We start from the raw sequence: 17,664 nt of genomic DNA, 5'->3' as shown, positions 1-17,664 counted from the left end.
TTAAGTCCCGCCCCGCTTCCTTTCTTGCTGCTCCCTACGGGCTTGGAGGTGCTATAGCATACGTAGGGGTGTTACAGACTAGGCTGGGAATCCCCTCCTGAGAGGAAGAGTAGGAAGGATGGATGTCTAGAACTTCCCAACAAGGAGAGACAGTTGAGAACCAGAATCTGAGGAGAGCTGGACGTATTAAGCGACTGCCTCTTTGGTCCGTGCTTGGAGAAGTGCCTCCTGGATGGAATTTGAAGGAAGGATGGGATTTTCTCAAAACACAGGACTTTGAAATTTAGAGATGCCCGAGAACTGAAAAATCCCTAAATCTCACTCTGTCCCACTGACGGAGGGGAAATCTCAGTTAGAGACCAGACTATAAAGTTTGAAGAGATTAGCGTTATAAACATCTTGCAGGATCGAGGGCTTGGGTAGGAACGTATACCTGAATTTTGTATAATTGAATCAGTAGTCGCATGTATTCTAATCTTGGAGAAGTTACAACCTCTCTAGACCTTAATTCCAACAAAAAATTTTCCAAATTTTTTCATTCTTCCTAAAAACTCCAAGAGTCCCTCTTTCTCTCATCCACTCAATTGAGCATCTTGATTTATATTTCATTGGGGGGGAGGAGAGAAAAGGCTGTGCATGGAGCGTTCCTTTCCTTGTTTCTTTATCTAAATTCATTAAGGTGCCTGCTGTCACAATCTCCTTCACTTTTGTCTTACATAGAGATAGCTGTACTCTAATTCTTAAACCACTCTCCTAGTTGCTTCCCTACTTCCTACACTCATACCCATCTTGGCTCTGTTCTCCTTTGATCCACCCTTTATCAATTCTGATAGCCGCCCTTTATTTTTTCTTCTTTTTTGAGGTTATACTCCTTCAGAAACTTGTCTACAATGGGTGCCTTCATCTCCTTTCCTCTCATTCTTTAACTATTTATAGCCTAGCTATCATCTTCATCATTCAACCAAAACTATTCTCTCCAAAATTACCAGTGATCTAATGGCCATATATAGTGGTCTTTTCTCAGTCATATTTCTTGATATCTCTGAAGCTTTTGACACTGTTAATCTCTCAAGTTTTTGTGACTATTTTTTCCTGATTCTTTTACCAATATGACTGCTCCTTCTCAGTCTCCTTTTCTGAATCCATTGAGGGGACTAATCGTTGTGAAGAAGAGGGCCACCTTCCTCAATACCAATTATTTGACCAACCACCACCAAGAGTCAGATGGGTCTTGGGAATAGCAACATCTTTTAAATCACAGGTCCTGTTTCAAGCCTGGTCTTAACAACTATCATCTTGGGAAGCAATTTCTATGATAAAGAGTTAGCCATCCTCATAAACTACCAACTAACTGCCACACAGGGCAACTGGTAAGCCAGGTAAAACAGCAGGGCACCTTGAGAGAAAACCAGGAAGCAGTATGTATCTGGCAAAGCAGACTATCATCACTGCAACCTTGACCAACTTCTTTCAGAACCTGATGGGCACAGTCCAAAATCCTGGACCCAAGAGCCTTGGTAATGTCAATGTTTCTAACCTAGTATCTTCATCATCTTGGGAAACAACCCTGCATAGATGCAGCCTGACTACTACTCCTTATAGGCTACTGGACCCTCTCCAGCCCTGGAAGACTCAGGATTCTTGTCTCCAAAACCTTGGATACTGTAAAATGGTTCAAAATCAGAAAACTATGATTTTATCAGTGATATGACATTATAATCTACTTTGGCTCCCTACTTTTCATGTCAAATATAAAATTCCTTGGACTACAAAGCCCTTAATATCTTCTCCTACCCTTTCTGGTCATCTTTTGTTAAAATCCAACAATACTTGGCCGTCTTGCTGTTCCTCAAAAAGACACTTCATCACCAGATTCTGGGCATTTTGAAGAGCTGCCCCAGTCCTGGAATTCTCTTCCCTTATCTCTGCCCCCAGGTCACCCTGGCTTCCTTTAAACTTCAGATAAAATTCCACCTTCTATGAGAAGCCTTTCCCAGTCCTCAATTCTAGTGCCTTTCCTCAGCTGATTATCTCCAATTTATCTTCTGTCTTTTTTGTACACAGTTGAGCTCCTTGAGAGTAAGAACTATACATTTTAAACTTTTGAATCTCCATTGCTTAGCACAGTACCTGGCACAGAGTATGTAGGTGCTTAATAAATGTTGGGTTTTTTGTTCATAAAACGAGGAAGATTGAATTAGATGAACTAATGAAGGCCCTTCCAGATTTATAGTCTATTTCTTTTGGAGACAACTACAACAAAACTCTCTGCCACTCTTCTTTGGGCTGCTCTGAAGAGGGAGTTTGGGTTTTTTTTTATAGCTATTAGTGGAGGGGATCAGGAACCCTTTTCCTTCTTTTCAGTTCCTTTTTCTTGATGTTTTTTTTTTTTCCCAAAGCTATTTCCCCCGCACAGAAGTCTCTTTCTCTGCTTACAATCAATAAAGCTGGAGAAGAAAGTTTAATTTGTTGCCTAGAAAAGGAAATGCCTTTCCCTTCCCCCTAAATATGAAAAAATGGCTGCCCACCCTATAAATTACTCACCAGAAGAATGAAAGGTAGCCAGAGAGGCTTCCTTTTTATTAAGGAAAATTAAAAAAGAAAAAGACAACAAAGAAATTTGAGGTAGGACCTCATTAGGACCCTCCTGTGTCTTCAATTTTAATTCTGAGTCACTGGAAGAAATACAAAAATTAACTACAAAGGAGGAAAGGATTGAGGTCACCCTGATCAAAATAATACTGAACAAGGCAAGGATAGGGAGGCTAGACATTCAAGAAGAAAGCCAAGCTCCAAACAGTAGAAGGCAAGTGAGAGGACTGCTCACTGGCTGAACTAAGGTTATAGTTAGGTTGGCATATATAGGTAGGCATGGTTTGCAAACCTGGTACTTTGGCTGAGTGAGGTTTGGGAAAATGGAATCTGTAAACATAAGTGGGTGGAAACCCAAGAGAGAAAAGTAGTACATCTTTTGCCCTCAGAGGAGATAGATGCACCTGTAAACAAAAAGAGGGAATGAGGACCAGACTTCACAAGGCAGGGTGGCCTGCACTTAACTAACCTGGGGGTGGGGTGGGTTGTTGGCAGGGTGGTTATTAGCAAGGGACAGAGTGATGGAAAGAAAGTTCTACCGTCTCATTACTTAGTAGGCTTTGCCCCCTTCTGTAGGGAGTTTGGATTCTTTGGTTCACAGGAGACACTGAGCCAAGGCCCTCTCCTTTCACTGAAAATGTCTAGGACACATTGAACAAATGTCTGAATCTGCGATGAGTTGGAGGGCAGAGGTGGGCTCTTCCCCTGACACAGCATCAGGAAAGTGAAGTAGAGAAGGAAGTGCATGGGATTTCCCTTCCTGACAGTTCATTTTATGGCGTTTGTCAGCACAGCAACTTCAAAGAAGGATAAAAGATTGATCTTCAATGCTCAGGAGTGAGAAGCAGCTCTGCCCTCCCTGTTGGAAAGGTCACCGGCGACAGGACTCATCTGTGTGGTACAAGAATAAGTAACACAATGATTTTTGTGTCCTACCCCATCCCCTCTCCACCAGCTTCTTAGCCACTTTTTCAGGGGAAAGGACATTGAACAATAGAGCCAAAAGTTCTAATCTTGGCTTTGCCATTAACTAGATGTGTAAGTATGGATAAGCCACAAAAACAAATTTGCATTAAATGACCCCTGAATTCTCTTTCAGCTTTGACATTCTATATATCTATCAATCAAGTATTTATCAAAGTACCTATTATGTACCAATCTTTACACTAGACAAAAGTTTTTAACATCTTTGACCCATCATAGTGGGTCCTTAATGTTTCTTAATTTATTATAGACTGATGAACCTCTTTGCCAATAAGATCCTTTCTAAACAATTATAACTGAAAAAAATACTAAAGCGGTTAGAAAAAAATGCAAATTTTTTTCCCATTCAGATTCAAGGATTGAAATCTGTTTATAGATCCCAGGTTAAGAGCTCTTTGACAGTTGCTAAAACAGTTATTGCCTTCAGGGAACTCTCATCACTAGATTACTTTATACTTCTAGGTCCCAGCCCAGCTCTAAAAATGCTCCAGGGCTCCAAAGATCACTGTCCTCTCAACTTCCCCCACCTAAAATCCCCTTAGATCCCTGAGCAGCCTTTCTCACAACAGACACCAGATGGCAACCTAGGCAAGCTTGATAGTCATCACCAGGTGGGGGGAACTTACCTACTAGCAGAGCCTTGGTCTGCAGTCCTCCCTGTAGTTCCCTTTGCAGTAGCAGCAACTCTTCTTCATCATCCTCTTCATCTGGCAGGGATGGGGAGGGATCAGGAGTACTGGGGGCCTCAGGCTCAGGGCCCAACTCTTCCAGCACAGAACTCTCAGAAGGGTACTGATAAGTGGTTTCCAGGGCTGACTCATTAAAAGAAATTTTGAGCTAAGACAGAAGGAAAGGAAGAAAAGAAAGTAAAGCCAGGAAACCCAACATAAATAAGGGGGAAATGGGAGAGGAAGGTATCGGACAGGTGATAATACTGATTTGATGGGCTGGGCTTGGACCTCCACATATCTCCCCCCCCCCCCCAAAAAAAAAGCATAATTTCTCTCCACTTTTACTCCCTTACACAATAGGTTTCTTTCCTCTTCCCAGGAGGAACCTTAGTCTTTGGCTTTCCAATCCCATATTTTTCCCTTTCGGGATACAGGCTCTTTCAGACATTCCGGGAGCCACTGTGGTAACTGTGTTACAAATTCCGAATTTGGAATCTGGGGATCCTGGTTCTTCTATCTACAATATCTCTGTCAGCTTGGGCAAGTTGCTCTAGATCTCTGAAGGAATTGGACTAGATTAGATCCTTGAAGTCCCTTCCACTACTATAATGAACCCATGGCCAAAGTCACTTGTTCTACCAGTTTGTAACTTCTCCCTACAAACTAAAGGACCTATGGGAATTATATTTGTTTCTACTTTCCTAGGTGATGAGGGCAGGATCAAAAATAGGGTAAGAAGATGCTAAGAGAGAAAAACCTTCCCTAAATGTAAGAGGCAAAGAGCAAAGAACACACCAGTAATCTTAGATCACTTTGAAGAGGATCCTTGACTGACAGGTCAGAGAACCTATGACACAATATGTGGTGGAGGAGGTTTGGACAAGCAGAGTGAGCAGAAGAGCAGACACCCCAAAGATAGAAAACCTCATTAAACCAGTACATGTGCAGACTAAATCTTAGTTATTAAAAGCTGAGCTCTTTACTCCTCCTTCCCCATAAGAAGCTCAGAGCAAGGGAGAGGGAGGGATTAATGTTGAAGCCCACAGAGATTAAGGGGCAAAACTAGGGAAACTCCAAGAACCATTTCTAGGCTCTTCAAGGAATGAATTCAGAAAAATAGTAAGGTCTAGCAACTTAGACACTTAGGTGCTCTTGAGAAGAGTGGAACACAAAGGGGAATATGGTTGAGGACTATATATTTGGGGGTGAGGATAAGAATTTAGAACACTAGATTTGGGATCAGGAGATCTGGGTTCAAATGCTGGCTGCTTTTGTAACCTTGGACAAGTCTCTATGTATGGAAAAGAGGGGAATCAGAACAGATGATTGCTAAGGTCTCTTTCAACTATAATTCTATGAACATCATATCAGATAGAGGTAAATAAGGGGATCAGATCCTGTGTAAATCAAGCCCACAGTCTAATGGCCAAGTGGTTGTCAATAGAGGCCTTGAGGGCCATGCTGTGGGAATGCAATCATCCTCCCATCCCTAGCTCCCAGGGCAAACTATTAAGTATATTTCAATTTTTTTTTTTTTTTTTTGATATACAAGTATGGATCTGTCAATCAAAAGGTTGTCCAAAACTCTATTTAAATCCATTTTTATTTTCTGCCCATATCATCTGCAAGCTTAGGCATTTTATATGTAAATCTGTTATCCTCTTTGTGAGATAAAACATTCTTTTATTTATCCTAAATACGTCTTTTCCTTTCTTTGGTTGTCCTCCAGCCCCCACCCTCTCTGACTGGGTGGCTCAGGAATGCACAGAGGCTCTGGGGGTGATTCATTCTTCTCCCACCAGCTATTTAAGGTCACAAAGGGGCCTGGTGAGAGTATAGGCAGGACCTTCTCTCTGAACTCTGGGAAGAGGATAGGGAATCCAATCCCCAGGAGTGGACTGCCTTATATGAGGATAGGATTTATAACTGGATAATGGGGAAGATGAATTTGTTAGAATTAACTGGAAATCAATGGGCATTGTTTAGAGAAAGCAATGGGGTAGGAAGATTTGGAATTTGGGTCCAATCCCTTGGTCACTACTGGGGTGAAAGATGGAAACTGGAGTGTTCAGTCCCGGAAGAGAGCAAAATCTTCATGGGGAAGGAGTAGTGAAGAAAAAGGGATCTAAGCAGCTAGATGCCTGAGTCCCACCCTTTTAAAGAAAACTTTTTTCTCCCTCCCCCCCTCTTCTACTAGACCAGGCTTCCTTCTTCTCACACCACATCCTGAGTAGCACAGAGCAGGGCCTAAGCATGCAGCCCAGCCCCCTACCCCCACATACACCCCCACCACACGGCCCCATTAGACTTCCGGTTCCACCCTAGCCTTCCTGTTTGGATGTTCATTGCTCCCCTATACCAGGACCTAGGCATATGTCCCATTTGCTGTCTCCTTCAGCTTTTTTGCCCCTGCCATCCATTTGCTAGTTCCCTTCCAGAAACTAGACTTCCAACCAACTGCAAAAACCTAGTAGAAACAGCACTACAGTTTGGATTCATAAAACCTGGGCTGTAGTTGTGAGTCTGCCATTTACTCTCTAACCTTAAGCAAATCACTTAATGGCAGAAACTCTCTGAACTTCAGTTTACTTATCTTTAAACTTATACTTGGACCATCCAACTCCTGTGATTGCTATTAGGAAAAAGCTCTAACAGATTTTGTAAACCTCTGTATAAAATGTTAGCTTTCCCTACCACCACCTACCTCTAAGCTGGTACAGTGTTAATTGCAATAAGATGTTTTTGTAAAGAGACAGCCCAATCAGAAGAGGCACCTCTTATATTTGAGCCTCAAATCATTCTTCCTGAGGTTTTCCTTAGTCCCTAATATTCCCAGAACTGTGAAGGTAGCAGTCCCTCTTTCTTCACTCTTATTATCATTCCTTGCCTAGACTCCAATTTCCTACTCCTGTTTCCACTGTCAAAATCTTGGCAGGTTAGATTTCTTTACAACTTCTTCCTGAAAACTCTATGTGAAGTTATTTTTTCCATTTAGCAGAACATTTTCTCCACTTCCAGGACCCCCAAAGAGCTCATCTCCCAAACTATCAGCATCCAATAATAAGACCTTCATAGTCGGAGGAGCTGAGATTGGACTTCCTAAGGAGGCAGTGGTGTTGGAAATGGTCCAGCAATACAGAAAGATGATCTATGGGGTGAAGTAGTCCTCAGATTGAACCCAATCCCATTTCTAAAAGGATATTTCCCATTATCGATGAAAGATTGTTTTAACCTTGGGCAAGTCACTTAACCTTTTAAAATTACAGATATAAAATTTTAAATCTGTTAAGTGGGAATAATGTTTACTACCTCACAAAAATAATGTAGAGAAATTCAGAAGTTTGTGAATCTAAAAGCAATACATAAATGTGAGATTACCTCACAAAAATAATGTAGAGAAATTCAGAAGTTTGTGAATCTAAAAGCAATACATAAATGTGAGATTATTATAACAAGAAAAAATAAAGGTTACAGCAGGAGAAATCATGATACTTACTGAAAAGGACTTCCAAAAGACTGACAAAAGAAAAAACTGGTGGAAAGTTCTTATCCTTGAGATATTCAATTGCCTGTCAGTCAGCTTTCATATTCTATGATTCTGTGACTGTCTCTTAGGACAGAAATTAGTTGCTCTGGATTAAGGAAATGACTTTCCATGTTAGGGATGGGGAAGAGGAAGAAAAGGGATAGAATGGACGGATGACTCTTAGGAAAAAGGAAAGAGATGCCTTAGCTAACCCCATCCCACCCCCAGTCCTGACCTAGTTTTTTCCCACTATCTGAAAGTTCTTCCAGAAGTCTCTTCTGCTGGAAGTAAACTACTTTTACCTTCCACCCCAGGAAATGCTTGTCAGTGAAATAGGGTGGGAAAGGATAGGACTCCCAAAACTCACTAGTAATATCCTCCAACTAGACACCACTCCTCAACCCCTGCCTTCTCAAATTCACTCTTTAACTTCAGTTATTTTCCACCCTAAAGGGAGGGCGAGGCTAGAGTGGAAAGCCACAGAGAGGAAAACCAGCTACAGAGCCAGATCTGGGGAGAAAGGGAAATCCCAGGGAAGGAGGGAAGGGTAAGTATGGGGAGTATTTTGGAGAAGCTCTTCTTGTCTTCAAGAGAAAAAAGGAACTACTGTCCATGGCTGGGGCACAGCTGGCATTTCCAACCCCAGGGTCATCAGCTACAAGCAGTCACTGTGTCTCTGACTCACCCCAGGGGCAGATTTAGGGTTCAAGGGCCTTCTCTGAAACATTCTATTTTCTCTGCTTTCACTGTACTCTTTATGCTCTGCTCTATAACACTAGCCTCTATCCTCAACCCAAATCATTTTTCTTCTTCTATTCTTACCTCCAGGATTAAGAAAACCTCAATCAAAATTCCCATCTCCTTTTAGGGTACTGATTTCCCATTCCTGGGGAAATTACCTCCCAAAAAACTTTTCAATTCTTTCCCTAAAATGCAATTTTCTTTTACTGTTTCACATCTGGATTAAAGGTTGAATTCAACCCACCTTTTCCTGTCTGGTGGAGTCAACAGATCCTCTCTTCCCTTAAGAGTGGGGAGAAATGAGCAGATGCCCATACATACCCTACCAAAGAATTCATTTTGGCCAGGAAGAATTCACTGCCTAAGAAAAGAGAGAGAAAAAAGACCCACATCCAGAGACAGAGACGGACTAATATAGAGACCATAAGAGATGAGCTGTTTTCCTAGGAAAAGATATCTGGAAAAGGGGATAAAGGAGGAAATGGGCAGACACAGTGAAATAAATGTAAAGAGAGATGACATTAGAGGAAGAGACACAAAGCCAGAGGCCCAGGGAGAGTTGGGGAATGGGAGCTCAAAGGAGCCAGGCTAGACTTTCCTACCTGTTTGTGGTGTCTCTCAGGGGACCCCTTGGCAAGGCAGCTTCGGCTGAGTCGGAGGTAGCCCCCAAGCACCAGTATTTCCTCAGCAGTGGGGTACCGCTTCTTCCCAGGACCAGAGATCTGGGGTTCAGGTGGGGTAGGAGCTCCAGAGGGCCCAGACCTTCGTGGGTTAACTGTGAAGGTGTGTCCACTGCGGCGGGGAGTCCCTACCCCAGGCCCAGGTTTCACCCCATAGAACAGGCGACTCATGAGCAGATCCCCTGGGGGCTGAGGAGTTGGTGGGGTAGAAGGTTGGGGAGATACTGCCGGTGGGGGCTGAGGTTCTGCTGCTTCCTCTTCCTGAGGCCCTAAACCTTTGGTCCCAACTTCCTTGGGTGGGAGGGGAGAGGTTACAGAATAGTGACTTCTATGGGAGCTCACCATCCTGTTTCCAACCCCAGCTTCCTCCACAGGAGCCCCTATTCTCCCTTCTTTAGCTTCTCTCCCAGGCAAGGGCAACTTCTGATCTCCAGACTCTGAATGCACCATCTTCTGCCCTTGAGCTTCTGATCTCTCAAGGCTCCACTCTCGAGTCTTCCCAGAGTTCAGTCTCCATTTCCGTATTTCCATCTGTTGAGAGCTCTTCTCTACATCCTCTACTGGATTCAACCTCATTTCTGTTGCCTCCATCATTCCTGGGGTTCGATCCTGAAACTCACCAGGACTTAACCTACACCTTTGTGTCTCCAAAAGTCCTGAATTTTCCTTGGATTTCCTCTGCATTAGTCTCTGTTCTGTCCTGGATTCCCCTGATCTCCCTTTGCTTTCTTCTCTGGGGTTTAACCTCCATTCTCGAGCCTCCAATAGCTCTGGACTCTGTCCATGAACTTCTTCGGAATTCAACCTCCATTTATGTATCTCTGTCATCCCCAGCCTCTGTTCTCCATGGTCTCCATAGTTCAACCTACATTCTCCCATTTCCGACCCCCCAGAAGTCTGTTCTTGAGGTTCTACTGGATTCACATTTCGTTCTCGACCCTCCCCAGGACTTTTCTTCCATTTTTGTGACTCAGATAGTCCCGAGTTCCTCTCCTCACTTTCCCTGGGACTTAAACTCCATTCTAAAGCCTCTGCAGGCCTAAAACTCTGCTCTTGAACTTCTGCTACCCCCAGCCTCCTATCTACAGACTTCCTCAGGTTCAGCCTCTGTTCTTGAGACTGTCTTCCTACCAGACTCTGTTCCTGAGCGTCTGATGTGCTGAGTCTCTGTTCTCGGACTTCCACTCCCCCAGATATATGTCCTCGACACTCAGGTGGCCTCCGATCAGTAAGCTGCTCTTCGGCACCCTGATGCTGCTGCTGTTGCTGTTGCTTCCGCTCTTGGCGCTCTTGTCGGATAAAGCGATTCTGGTGGACAGGTCCAATGGCCTCTAGAAGGACAACAGGTTCATCAGGTTCAGAAAGTACTGTCTCTATAGACTCATTCCCAGGACCTGGTTCCCCAACTGGCATTCCTAGCTTGGCACGGCGTCTCTCCAACAGCCCTCGTTTCCAGGCTGGCATCTGCAACAGTCGATCCTTCTCAGCTTGCTCCCGGCCTCGAACAGCAGCCTCCTCTTGTCTTCGCTTGGCTAGTAGTTGTTGCTTCCAATCTGGGACAGTAGCCATGGTCCCAAGTGGGACAAGAAAACTGGAGGGGAGGAGATGGAGCACTGAGGGAGTGTCAAGAAGAAAGAAGTGGTTTAGAGTTGTAAGGAGTACCAATGGGGCAGAAATGGAGAAGGGAAATGTGGTACAGAGTTTGCGTGGGAATACAAGGAGGAATAAAGGAAGAAATAACCCTCTGGGAAGAGGGTAAGATGGAGAGACTAAGGAGAGAGAACTGCTAGAAAAAAATGAAAATGGAGAAATTAGAGGAAATACCAAGGAACTGAACATAAATGCAGGGGAGAGAAAAAGCTGATATAATGGAAGGGAAGAATGCTAGAAGAAAGGGAGGAAAAAAGTCGATAGAATATTGGGGTATGGTTAGGATGACAGAATGTTAGAAGAGGAAAAAAAGGCAATTTGGACTACCAGAAGGAACCAAGTGGAGTGGCTAAAGGGAGAAATACGGAGGGGAAATACGGAGGTTAGGGTAATTCCTAGTGTGTGGGGTGAAAAAGCAAAGCCATGGTGTTGGGGGTGGGAAGGGTGAAGGAGTGGACACGGGAAAAGGGAGAGGTAAAGGTATACAAAGGTATTGGGGGAAAGGAAGGGTACGGGGATAAGGGAGGAGAGAACTGTGCAGCACAACTGCCAGTCAGCCTGGCCCCTAGCAGACTCTAGCTTCCCCTCCAACCTCAACCAGCCACGCCCCTCCTATCCCGGGCCACCCCCTCCACTCGGCCCATGTGCCCCGCCTCTCGGGGCGGGTCTGGGAAAAGACGATACTCGGGGACTTAAGGAAACCCCAAGTCCAGACACCCAACCCCTTCTCAGAACCCAGATGTCCGCTTCTCTCCGCCTGTAAGCCTCATCCCGAACCTGGGTCCCAACGTCCAGCTCCGGTACCAGCCCTCTTCAGTTAGGAATCTAGGCGTGCTCTTCACCCCTCATCCCGACTCCCTCATCATTCTAACTCGAGAATCGAGATGTGGTCCCTGATCACTCTCGCACTCTATTCCCACGGGCAATCCCTAGACAAAGAACATCTTCCAGTCCGAAGAAAGAGTGGAAAGAAAAAGGGTAGCGGTCGAAGGTGATGGAGGGGGACCACCTTTCCCTTAAGTATGAATTGCCCCCACCCCCAACTCACGTCCAGCAGGATCCCTCGCAGGAGGGAGGGGTAGGTGATCAAGAAGGCGTCTGGAGAGAGAAAGGAAAAGGAAAAGAGCGAGCGAGGGAAGAGTTGGAGATGGGAGGGAGAAAGAAGGGAGGGAGAAGGAGAGACAGACCCAAAGGGGGGGGGGGAGGGAGAGGCGGGATGGGGGCGGCAACCGCTTTGAGAACAATGGGGAGAAAGAAGGGGGCAAGAGGCGGAACCCGTTGCAAGGGGCGGGGCCTTCCACCTCCAGGACCCCTATCTGGCTTTTTCTTGGAAAGGACTTTAATACGCAGCCCCCTAGCTCACCACTGTAATTCTTCAATGGGACTTGATTCTAGTCCTCAGCCTCACAGCTCTTTCCTCTCCTTCGGCTGTTTTGTTCTTCGGGACCCAGGTGTTCTTTCTACCCAACTTCATGATTCTCCACCCCCCAATCTTTCCGCCCTCCTCTTCCCCGGTCCTGGGCGGTGGCCCGTGACTCAGGCCCCTCTGGGGACCCAGGGAGGAAGCCGCAGCAGCTGGGAGTCGTCCTGCCCAGCCCCAGCCCCCCCTTCGCAGCTCCCAGAGCTTTATTATAGATAGGATCGCTGGTCATTACTGCTGGGCAGGAAGGGTGTCGCTTGAAAGAAATGGGGGTGGGGGCGAAGGGGGATCCGGGTCAGATGGTGGAGGTGGAAACTAGTGAGTGGGTGCTTGGCTTTAGGGTATCAGGTTCCACCTTTCAACAGCCCACCCGGCCCAGAAGTCAATCGGGTGTGGCGGCCAGTATGCTGGTGGAGGAAGTAACTAACATCCCTTTATCCTAAAGGCAAGTCTGGGACATCCTCAAAAAAGTAAGAGGGCAGGACCTTGTTAGATGGTCGAAGCACAGTGGCCACAGGAGGGAAGTGAATACATTTGCTTTCTTTACACTCTCCATACCACCATTTTGTAGCTAATGAGACAGTTGGCCTTCCACCTACCACTGCACTCTTCCAAATTTCAGTTCTATTTTCTTAGAATCCAGACAAGACATCCAACTAAGTCAACCAGAGATATAAACACTTGTGGCCATAAGGAGCATAGGAAGAAAAATCATGGTGCTTGGATTTATTTGCCAGTTTATATGTTCTCGGGGAAACAAGAAATCTAAAATAAGGGAGTGAAAGAGACTCTGCTCCATCTGCTCTGAGGACAGAGCCTAATGGTGAGGAAATTTTACAAAAAATCTGGAAAAGGATAAGACAGGGAATGAAGTAAAGGTACTTCAATCTGGAGGTTAGAAAACATTTTAGTTCCAATCTAACTCTTGAGGTGGGTAAAGCTTTATAGCTTTTTTTCCTTTATAGGAAAAGGAGGGGTCCCCAAATACGTGCTTCAGGATCACTGGTAGTAATTTGATCAGAGCCAATATCTTCCTTTAGGACTTGAAGCAGAAAATACCCAACAAGAGGCCTATTGTTGGGGATAGGCTCAAAATCCTCATTTCTCTCCCCAGGATCTCATCCCTCTTTCTAGATTGAATTGAGGGGTCCTGAGGTAAAAGAGTGGGATCCTGGACTAAGAGATAGTAAATCTGGAATTTGAGTGTGGGCCCCAAGCTGCATGCCATATCCTGAAAACATGCCTAAAGTCTACAGAGAGGGAAACTTGAAATTTAGGAGATAGAGCTTAAAATTCGGGAAATATAGAGGTTGAGGAACAGGGAAGGCCTCTAAGACCCTGAAACATGCAGTCTCAAGCTTCAAAGGGCTTCAAACGACTTTCAAGTTAAGAGGAGGTATAGGAGCCTCAAGTTCAGGAATGGAACTTGGAATCCAGAAAACAGATTCTCTAGGATAGCTCTTGGATTTCAGGGAATAGAACTTTGAATGAGGAGTAGTGGAGGAATAGTCAGGACCTTAGAGCCTAGGGACAATAGTTTCACCGTAGGAGTTAGGTTTTACTCAGCATCTCCAATATTGGGCCCAGCAAGTAACTGAAGCTTTCTTTGAAGCTGGGCCCGGAGGTAGTGCAAGTCTTGCTGATCTAGCCCATGTGCCAGGCCCAGATAGAGGGTGAACAGTGCAGCCAAGAGAATTCTGTCAAGGCCTAGTCGTGGTACAGCCCAGAGCACTGTCAGGAGCTCCACACACACAGGATGTCTCAAGTGTTCAAAGAGTCTCAGTGCCCGAGGGGATTTCAGTGCCAATGGCTCCCCCAACCCCAGCACATGATAATATACCTATTGGAGAGGGATGGAAGGATATTAGATCAGAAATTGAATTGTCATATCCCTTTGCTTCTAATTCCACCCTAACCCCTTAATTCCTCATAAAAACCTGGCTCTGCTTATGTTCTAGAATTAGTTTTTCCACATCTCCAAAGATAGGTCTCATTTTCCCCCAACCCTTGGGACTAAGGTCTCCCCTCTGAGCTTAACTCTTGCCTCAACTTTGCTACAAGTCCATGGGAACACTAACATTTCTGGACTTTGGGAGAGGGATATTGGACCCATTAGGGGAGGGAAAAGATAACAGGTAGATTGAGGTTAGGATGGAGCAAAAGTCCCATGGAGATTGATTAGGGCATGGGGAGACTGAAGGTTGATTACGTCTTGGAAAAAGAAATGAAATTCAAAGGATGGAAGCTCAGGAAATGGAAATATTACCTGTTTGAGGCCCATGAGCTCAGGATAGTCAAAAACCAAGAGGATACTAAAAATAAGGAGCCAAGCTATGATGTGCAGCACGAAACAGAGAAGGGGTACCCAGGTCACCCAGGGCTCTGATTGTGCTTCCCAGAGGACTGGACCCTCTGGCACTGACTCCCAATAACGCATCACCACCTGGAAGGAACAGATGGGGGAGAAGGCTAGACTTAATACCCCTTAGAGACCTAATCATCCAATGTGCTGATGGGAGGCATTCCCCCACAGTGCCACACACACACACACACACACTCCTACCCTCTACCCCATGGTGACTTTTACTTGTAATAATTCATGCAAGGAGCTCCAAGATTCTGGTTTCCAAACCTATTATTAACACAAATAAATGTCCAGTATATGTAGGACACTATGCTAGGTAATAAAAGTTACAAAGTAGATAATTATATTATTTTTCTTAAGCATCAGGAGTAGGGGGGCAGATTTTTCTCTTTCTTTTTGATCCAACTTTTTCTCTGTGACATGATAAATGTAGAAATATATTTCGAAGAATTGTACACATTTTAACCTATACTGGATTACTTGCTGGGGGGAGGGAAAAAAATATGGAACACGAAGTTTTGCAAGGGTGAATGTTGAAAACTATCTTTGCATATATTTTGAAAAATAAAAAGCTATTATAAAAAAAAATAGTAGGGCACAGAGAATAGAGAGATATCACTACTATTCTAAAATTCTCTCTGGATCCCAGACCTTGCAGTCAACAGAATTTATTCCTACTATGTGCCAGGCACTGTGCTAGATACAAGCAAAAATACAAGTTCCTGCCCTTATGAGACCTTTATTCTATAGAGATGACATATAGATATAGGGGATCAGGAAAGCTCTCATTTAGGAGACAGTGTCTGAGTTGAGCTTTGAAGGAAACAAAAGATTCTAGGAGACACAGGAAAAAACATGAATATCTAGGGGGGAAGTAGAGAGGGGAGAGATGTTTGCCAAAGGTCAGAGATGAGAGGTAGATTTGTGTCTGTGAGAAGGAAAGAGGCAGAGAGCAGGAAAAGAGACAGGCTGGATAGTGTGTAAAGGATAGCAATGTAAAATAACTAAGAATCATATTGAGAGGAGCTCTAAATGCCAAATGGGGAAATTTATATTTGATCCTAGAGATAATAGGAAACCACAGAAATTTATGGAACAGGCCAATCTAGGAATATCATTGGCACAATGGGAAAGCACATAAGAGATAATGTTTGATTAATTTATGAGATGTGTGGTGACTGCCCTAGATGAGTTTACAATCAAGTTAAGCTGAACAAATATCTAGAGAGATAAATAATAAAGCAACTTATAATTGTCAGACATACAATGTAACAGGAGTTCAATAGAGAGAGTGGATCATGTCATTGCTAAGGACCAATCTTGGAGGAAGTGGGATGAAGATCAGACCTATATGTAGGTGTTGAAGAGGTAGTGGTAAGCATTCCAATCAGGGGGAACTGAGGAGTGAAAAAAGGAGGAAGTAGTTTGGGAAACACAGTCTACAATCTGTCCACAGTAGGGAAGCAGTAGGAGATAATGTTCGAGTTAGAAGTTTCAGAATTTTGAATGCTCCAGCTTATTCTCTACTAATGCTGTTTACTCAGCAACCCAGGCATCTGGCACCCTCAACCCCAGGCTCTTTCCCCAATTCCTACTTCTCTTGGGGACCTGTCTAGCCCCCCCCCCCCCAATACCTGCAAAGCCAGGGCAGTGCAGGCCACATAGAGTGACCTCTGCAGGACCCCGAAGTGCTGGGCCATCCATGTCTTCACAGGGTCTGCTGCCATAAGACTATGCTGCCCCACGAATAGCAGCACCAGCCCCAGGTCCCAAGCTAGAGCTGCCAGGATGCCAGGATCCTGCAAGGCAATCAGCCATTCCTGTCGGGTATCTTAAAATGGGGGAAGACAGGATGTCAAAAGGACAGGGAAAGTTCACTATTATCCTAAGTATCTCCTCTGAATCTCAGGCCATATTCCTCTGGAGGCTGACCAGGTTCCCCTAATTCCTGATTCTAAATTCTGCCTAAGCCATGCCCCTTCTCCCTCTCTATTCTCCATGAATTAGTTTTACTTCTCATCTTCAGCAATCCCCTTAGGATCATAGAAAAGAAACTAAGCAATGCTGGCTGATCCTTTCAAAGAAATTTTGAGAGAAGAGGAGCTTCTGATTAATCTTTTAAATTAAAAGGTTAGTGCCCAGAAGCTTGAAAATTCCCACCCAACTCTATTTTGCTCCACCTTAGGGAAAACAAAAAAAAAAAGGTGATGTAGGAGAGAGTACAAATCCTGTCTCTGATGCTACTTAGTTTTGTGTCCATGCAGGGGGCAAGTCATTTAACAAGAATGAGCCTTCTGTCTCAAGATCCTTAGTTTCTAATTTCAAAGCAAAAACATCTATTACACCCTCTTCTGTATTCAGCTATAATGAAATCTTTTAATATTTCACTCCATTCTTCCCCGTATCTCCACCCAGTTTTTCTCCCCAGAATTAAACTCAGATCCTTCTGCTAGAAATTTCTACTTTTTTTTCAAGTCTGACTCCCCCGCTTCCCCTTCTACTTCCTTTTCCCCTCTCTCGCACGTCCTCTGTCAGCTCCACCCCCTTCTCTACCCGCCGTACCCTCAGGCGAGGCTCCTGAACCAGAACCGCTTACCTCTATCCAACTTCTGACTGCCCCCGAGCAGTGGTTGCAAAGATGTGAAGCATACAAATTCCACTCCAGTGCCAAAGGCCAGAATGAAAGACGCAAAGGCGGCAGGGACCAAGACCAGAGCAGGAGCCATGGCAGGGGTGTGGGGAGTGGGACTGGGAAAAGGGGAGGAGCCCGTTCATTCCCGCTTAATTAGCCCCGCCCCTGGCTACGCCTCCAGACCAATGACAAAGATATTAAATTCGAGTTTTTACGTGCTCTGAATATAAACACAGTCAGCTAAAGTAATTAGCTAAGATTTAATAAGGGTTAGAAGACAAGCATTTTTAACTAAAACATAATTCTTTAGTTAGGTACCTATATTCCCTCACATATTATTGCTTGGTTCTCCAAAGATCTCCAGGAATTCTATTAAGGTTCTCTACATCCCACATGATCCCTC

The 17,664-nt window shown here is 44.6% G+C and overlaps 1 protein-coding gene across 7 annotated transcripts; it reads right to left on the bottom strand.

Annotated features, from left to right (window-relative positions):
• Positions 1-2,615: 2,615 nt before the first annotated feature.
• Positions 2,616-17,598, bottom strand: LOC100917696 (nurim). 7 transcript variants are annotated; one of them, XM_031965212.1, is made up of 4 exons: positions 12,208-13,588; positions 9,117-10,807; positions 4,203-4,413; positions 2,616-3,483 (listed from the first exon to the last, which is right to left on the bottom strand). In XM_031965212.1, exons 2-4 carry the CDS (start codon positions 10,761-10,763, stop codon positions 3,464-3,466), a joined length of 1,878 nt encoding a protein of 625 aa, XP_031821072.1. In that variant the 5' UTR covers positions 10,764-10,807; positions 12,208-13,588; the 3' UTR covers positions 2,616-3,463. The 7 variants fall into 7 exon arrangements, with proteins under 7 accessions (XP_031821072.1, XP_031821074.1, XP_031821075.1 ...); XM_031965214.1 differs by having other exon boundaries at positions 9,117-10,785; XM_031965215.1 differs by lacking the exon at positions 12,208-13,588 and adding an exon at positions 11,893-12,013.
• Positions 17,599-17,664: the final 66 nt, after the last annotated feature.

This window comes from Sarcophilus harrisii, chromosome 4 (assembly GCF_902635505.1).
Source record: "Sarcophilus harrisii chromosome 4, mSarHar1.11, whole genome shotgun sequence".
Taxonomy (NCBI): domain Eukaryota; kingdom Metazoa; phylum Chordata; class Mammalia; order Dasyuromorphia; family Dasyuridae; genus Sarcophilus; species Sarcophilus harrisii.
The sequence above is the reverse complement of the archived record's forward strand: the minus strand, read 5'-3'. Positions and strand labels throughout refer to the sequence as shown.

Bases quoted from the DNA above. Each gene is read 5' to 3' on its own strand.
- LOC100917696 (XM_003768898.4), bottom strand. From the start codon at position 11,033: ATGTTCAGTTCCTTGGTATTTCCTCTAATTTCTCCATTTTCATTTTTT. The intron at 4,414-9,116 runs GTAGGAAAGTCT...CTTCTGTCTTAG, and splicing joins CTGAGAGACACCACAAACAG to CTCAAAATTTCTTTTAATGA. The intron at 3,484-4,202 runs GTAAGTTCCCCC...TGTACCACACAG, and splicing joins GACCAAGGCTCTGCTAGTAG to ATGAGTCCTGTCGCCGGTGA.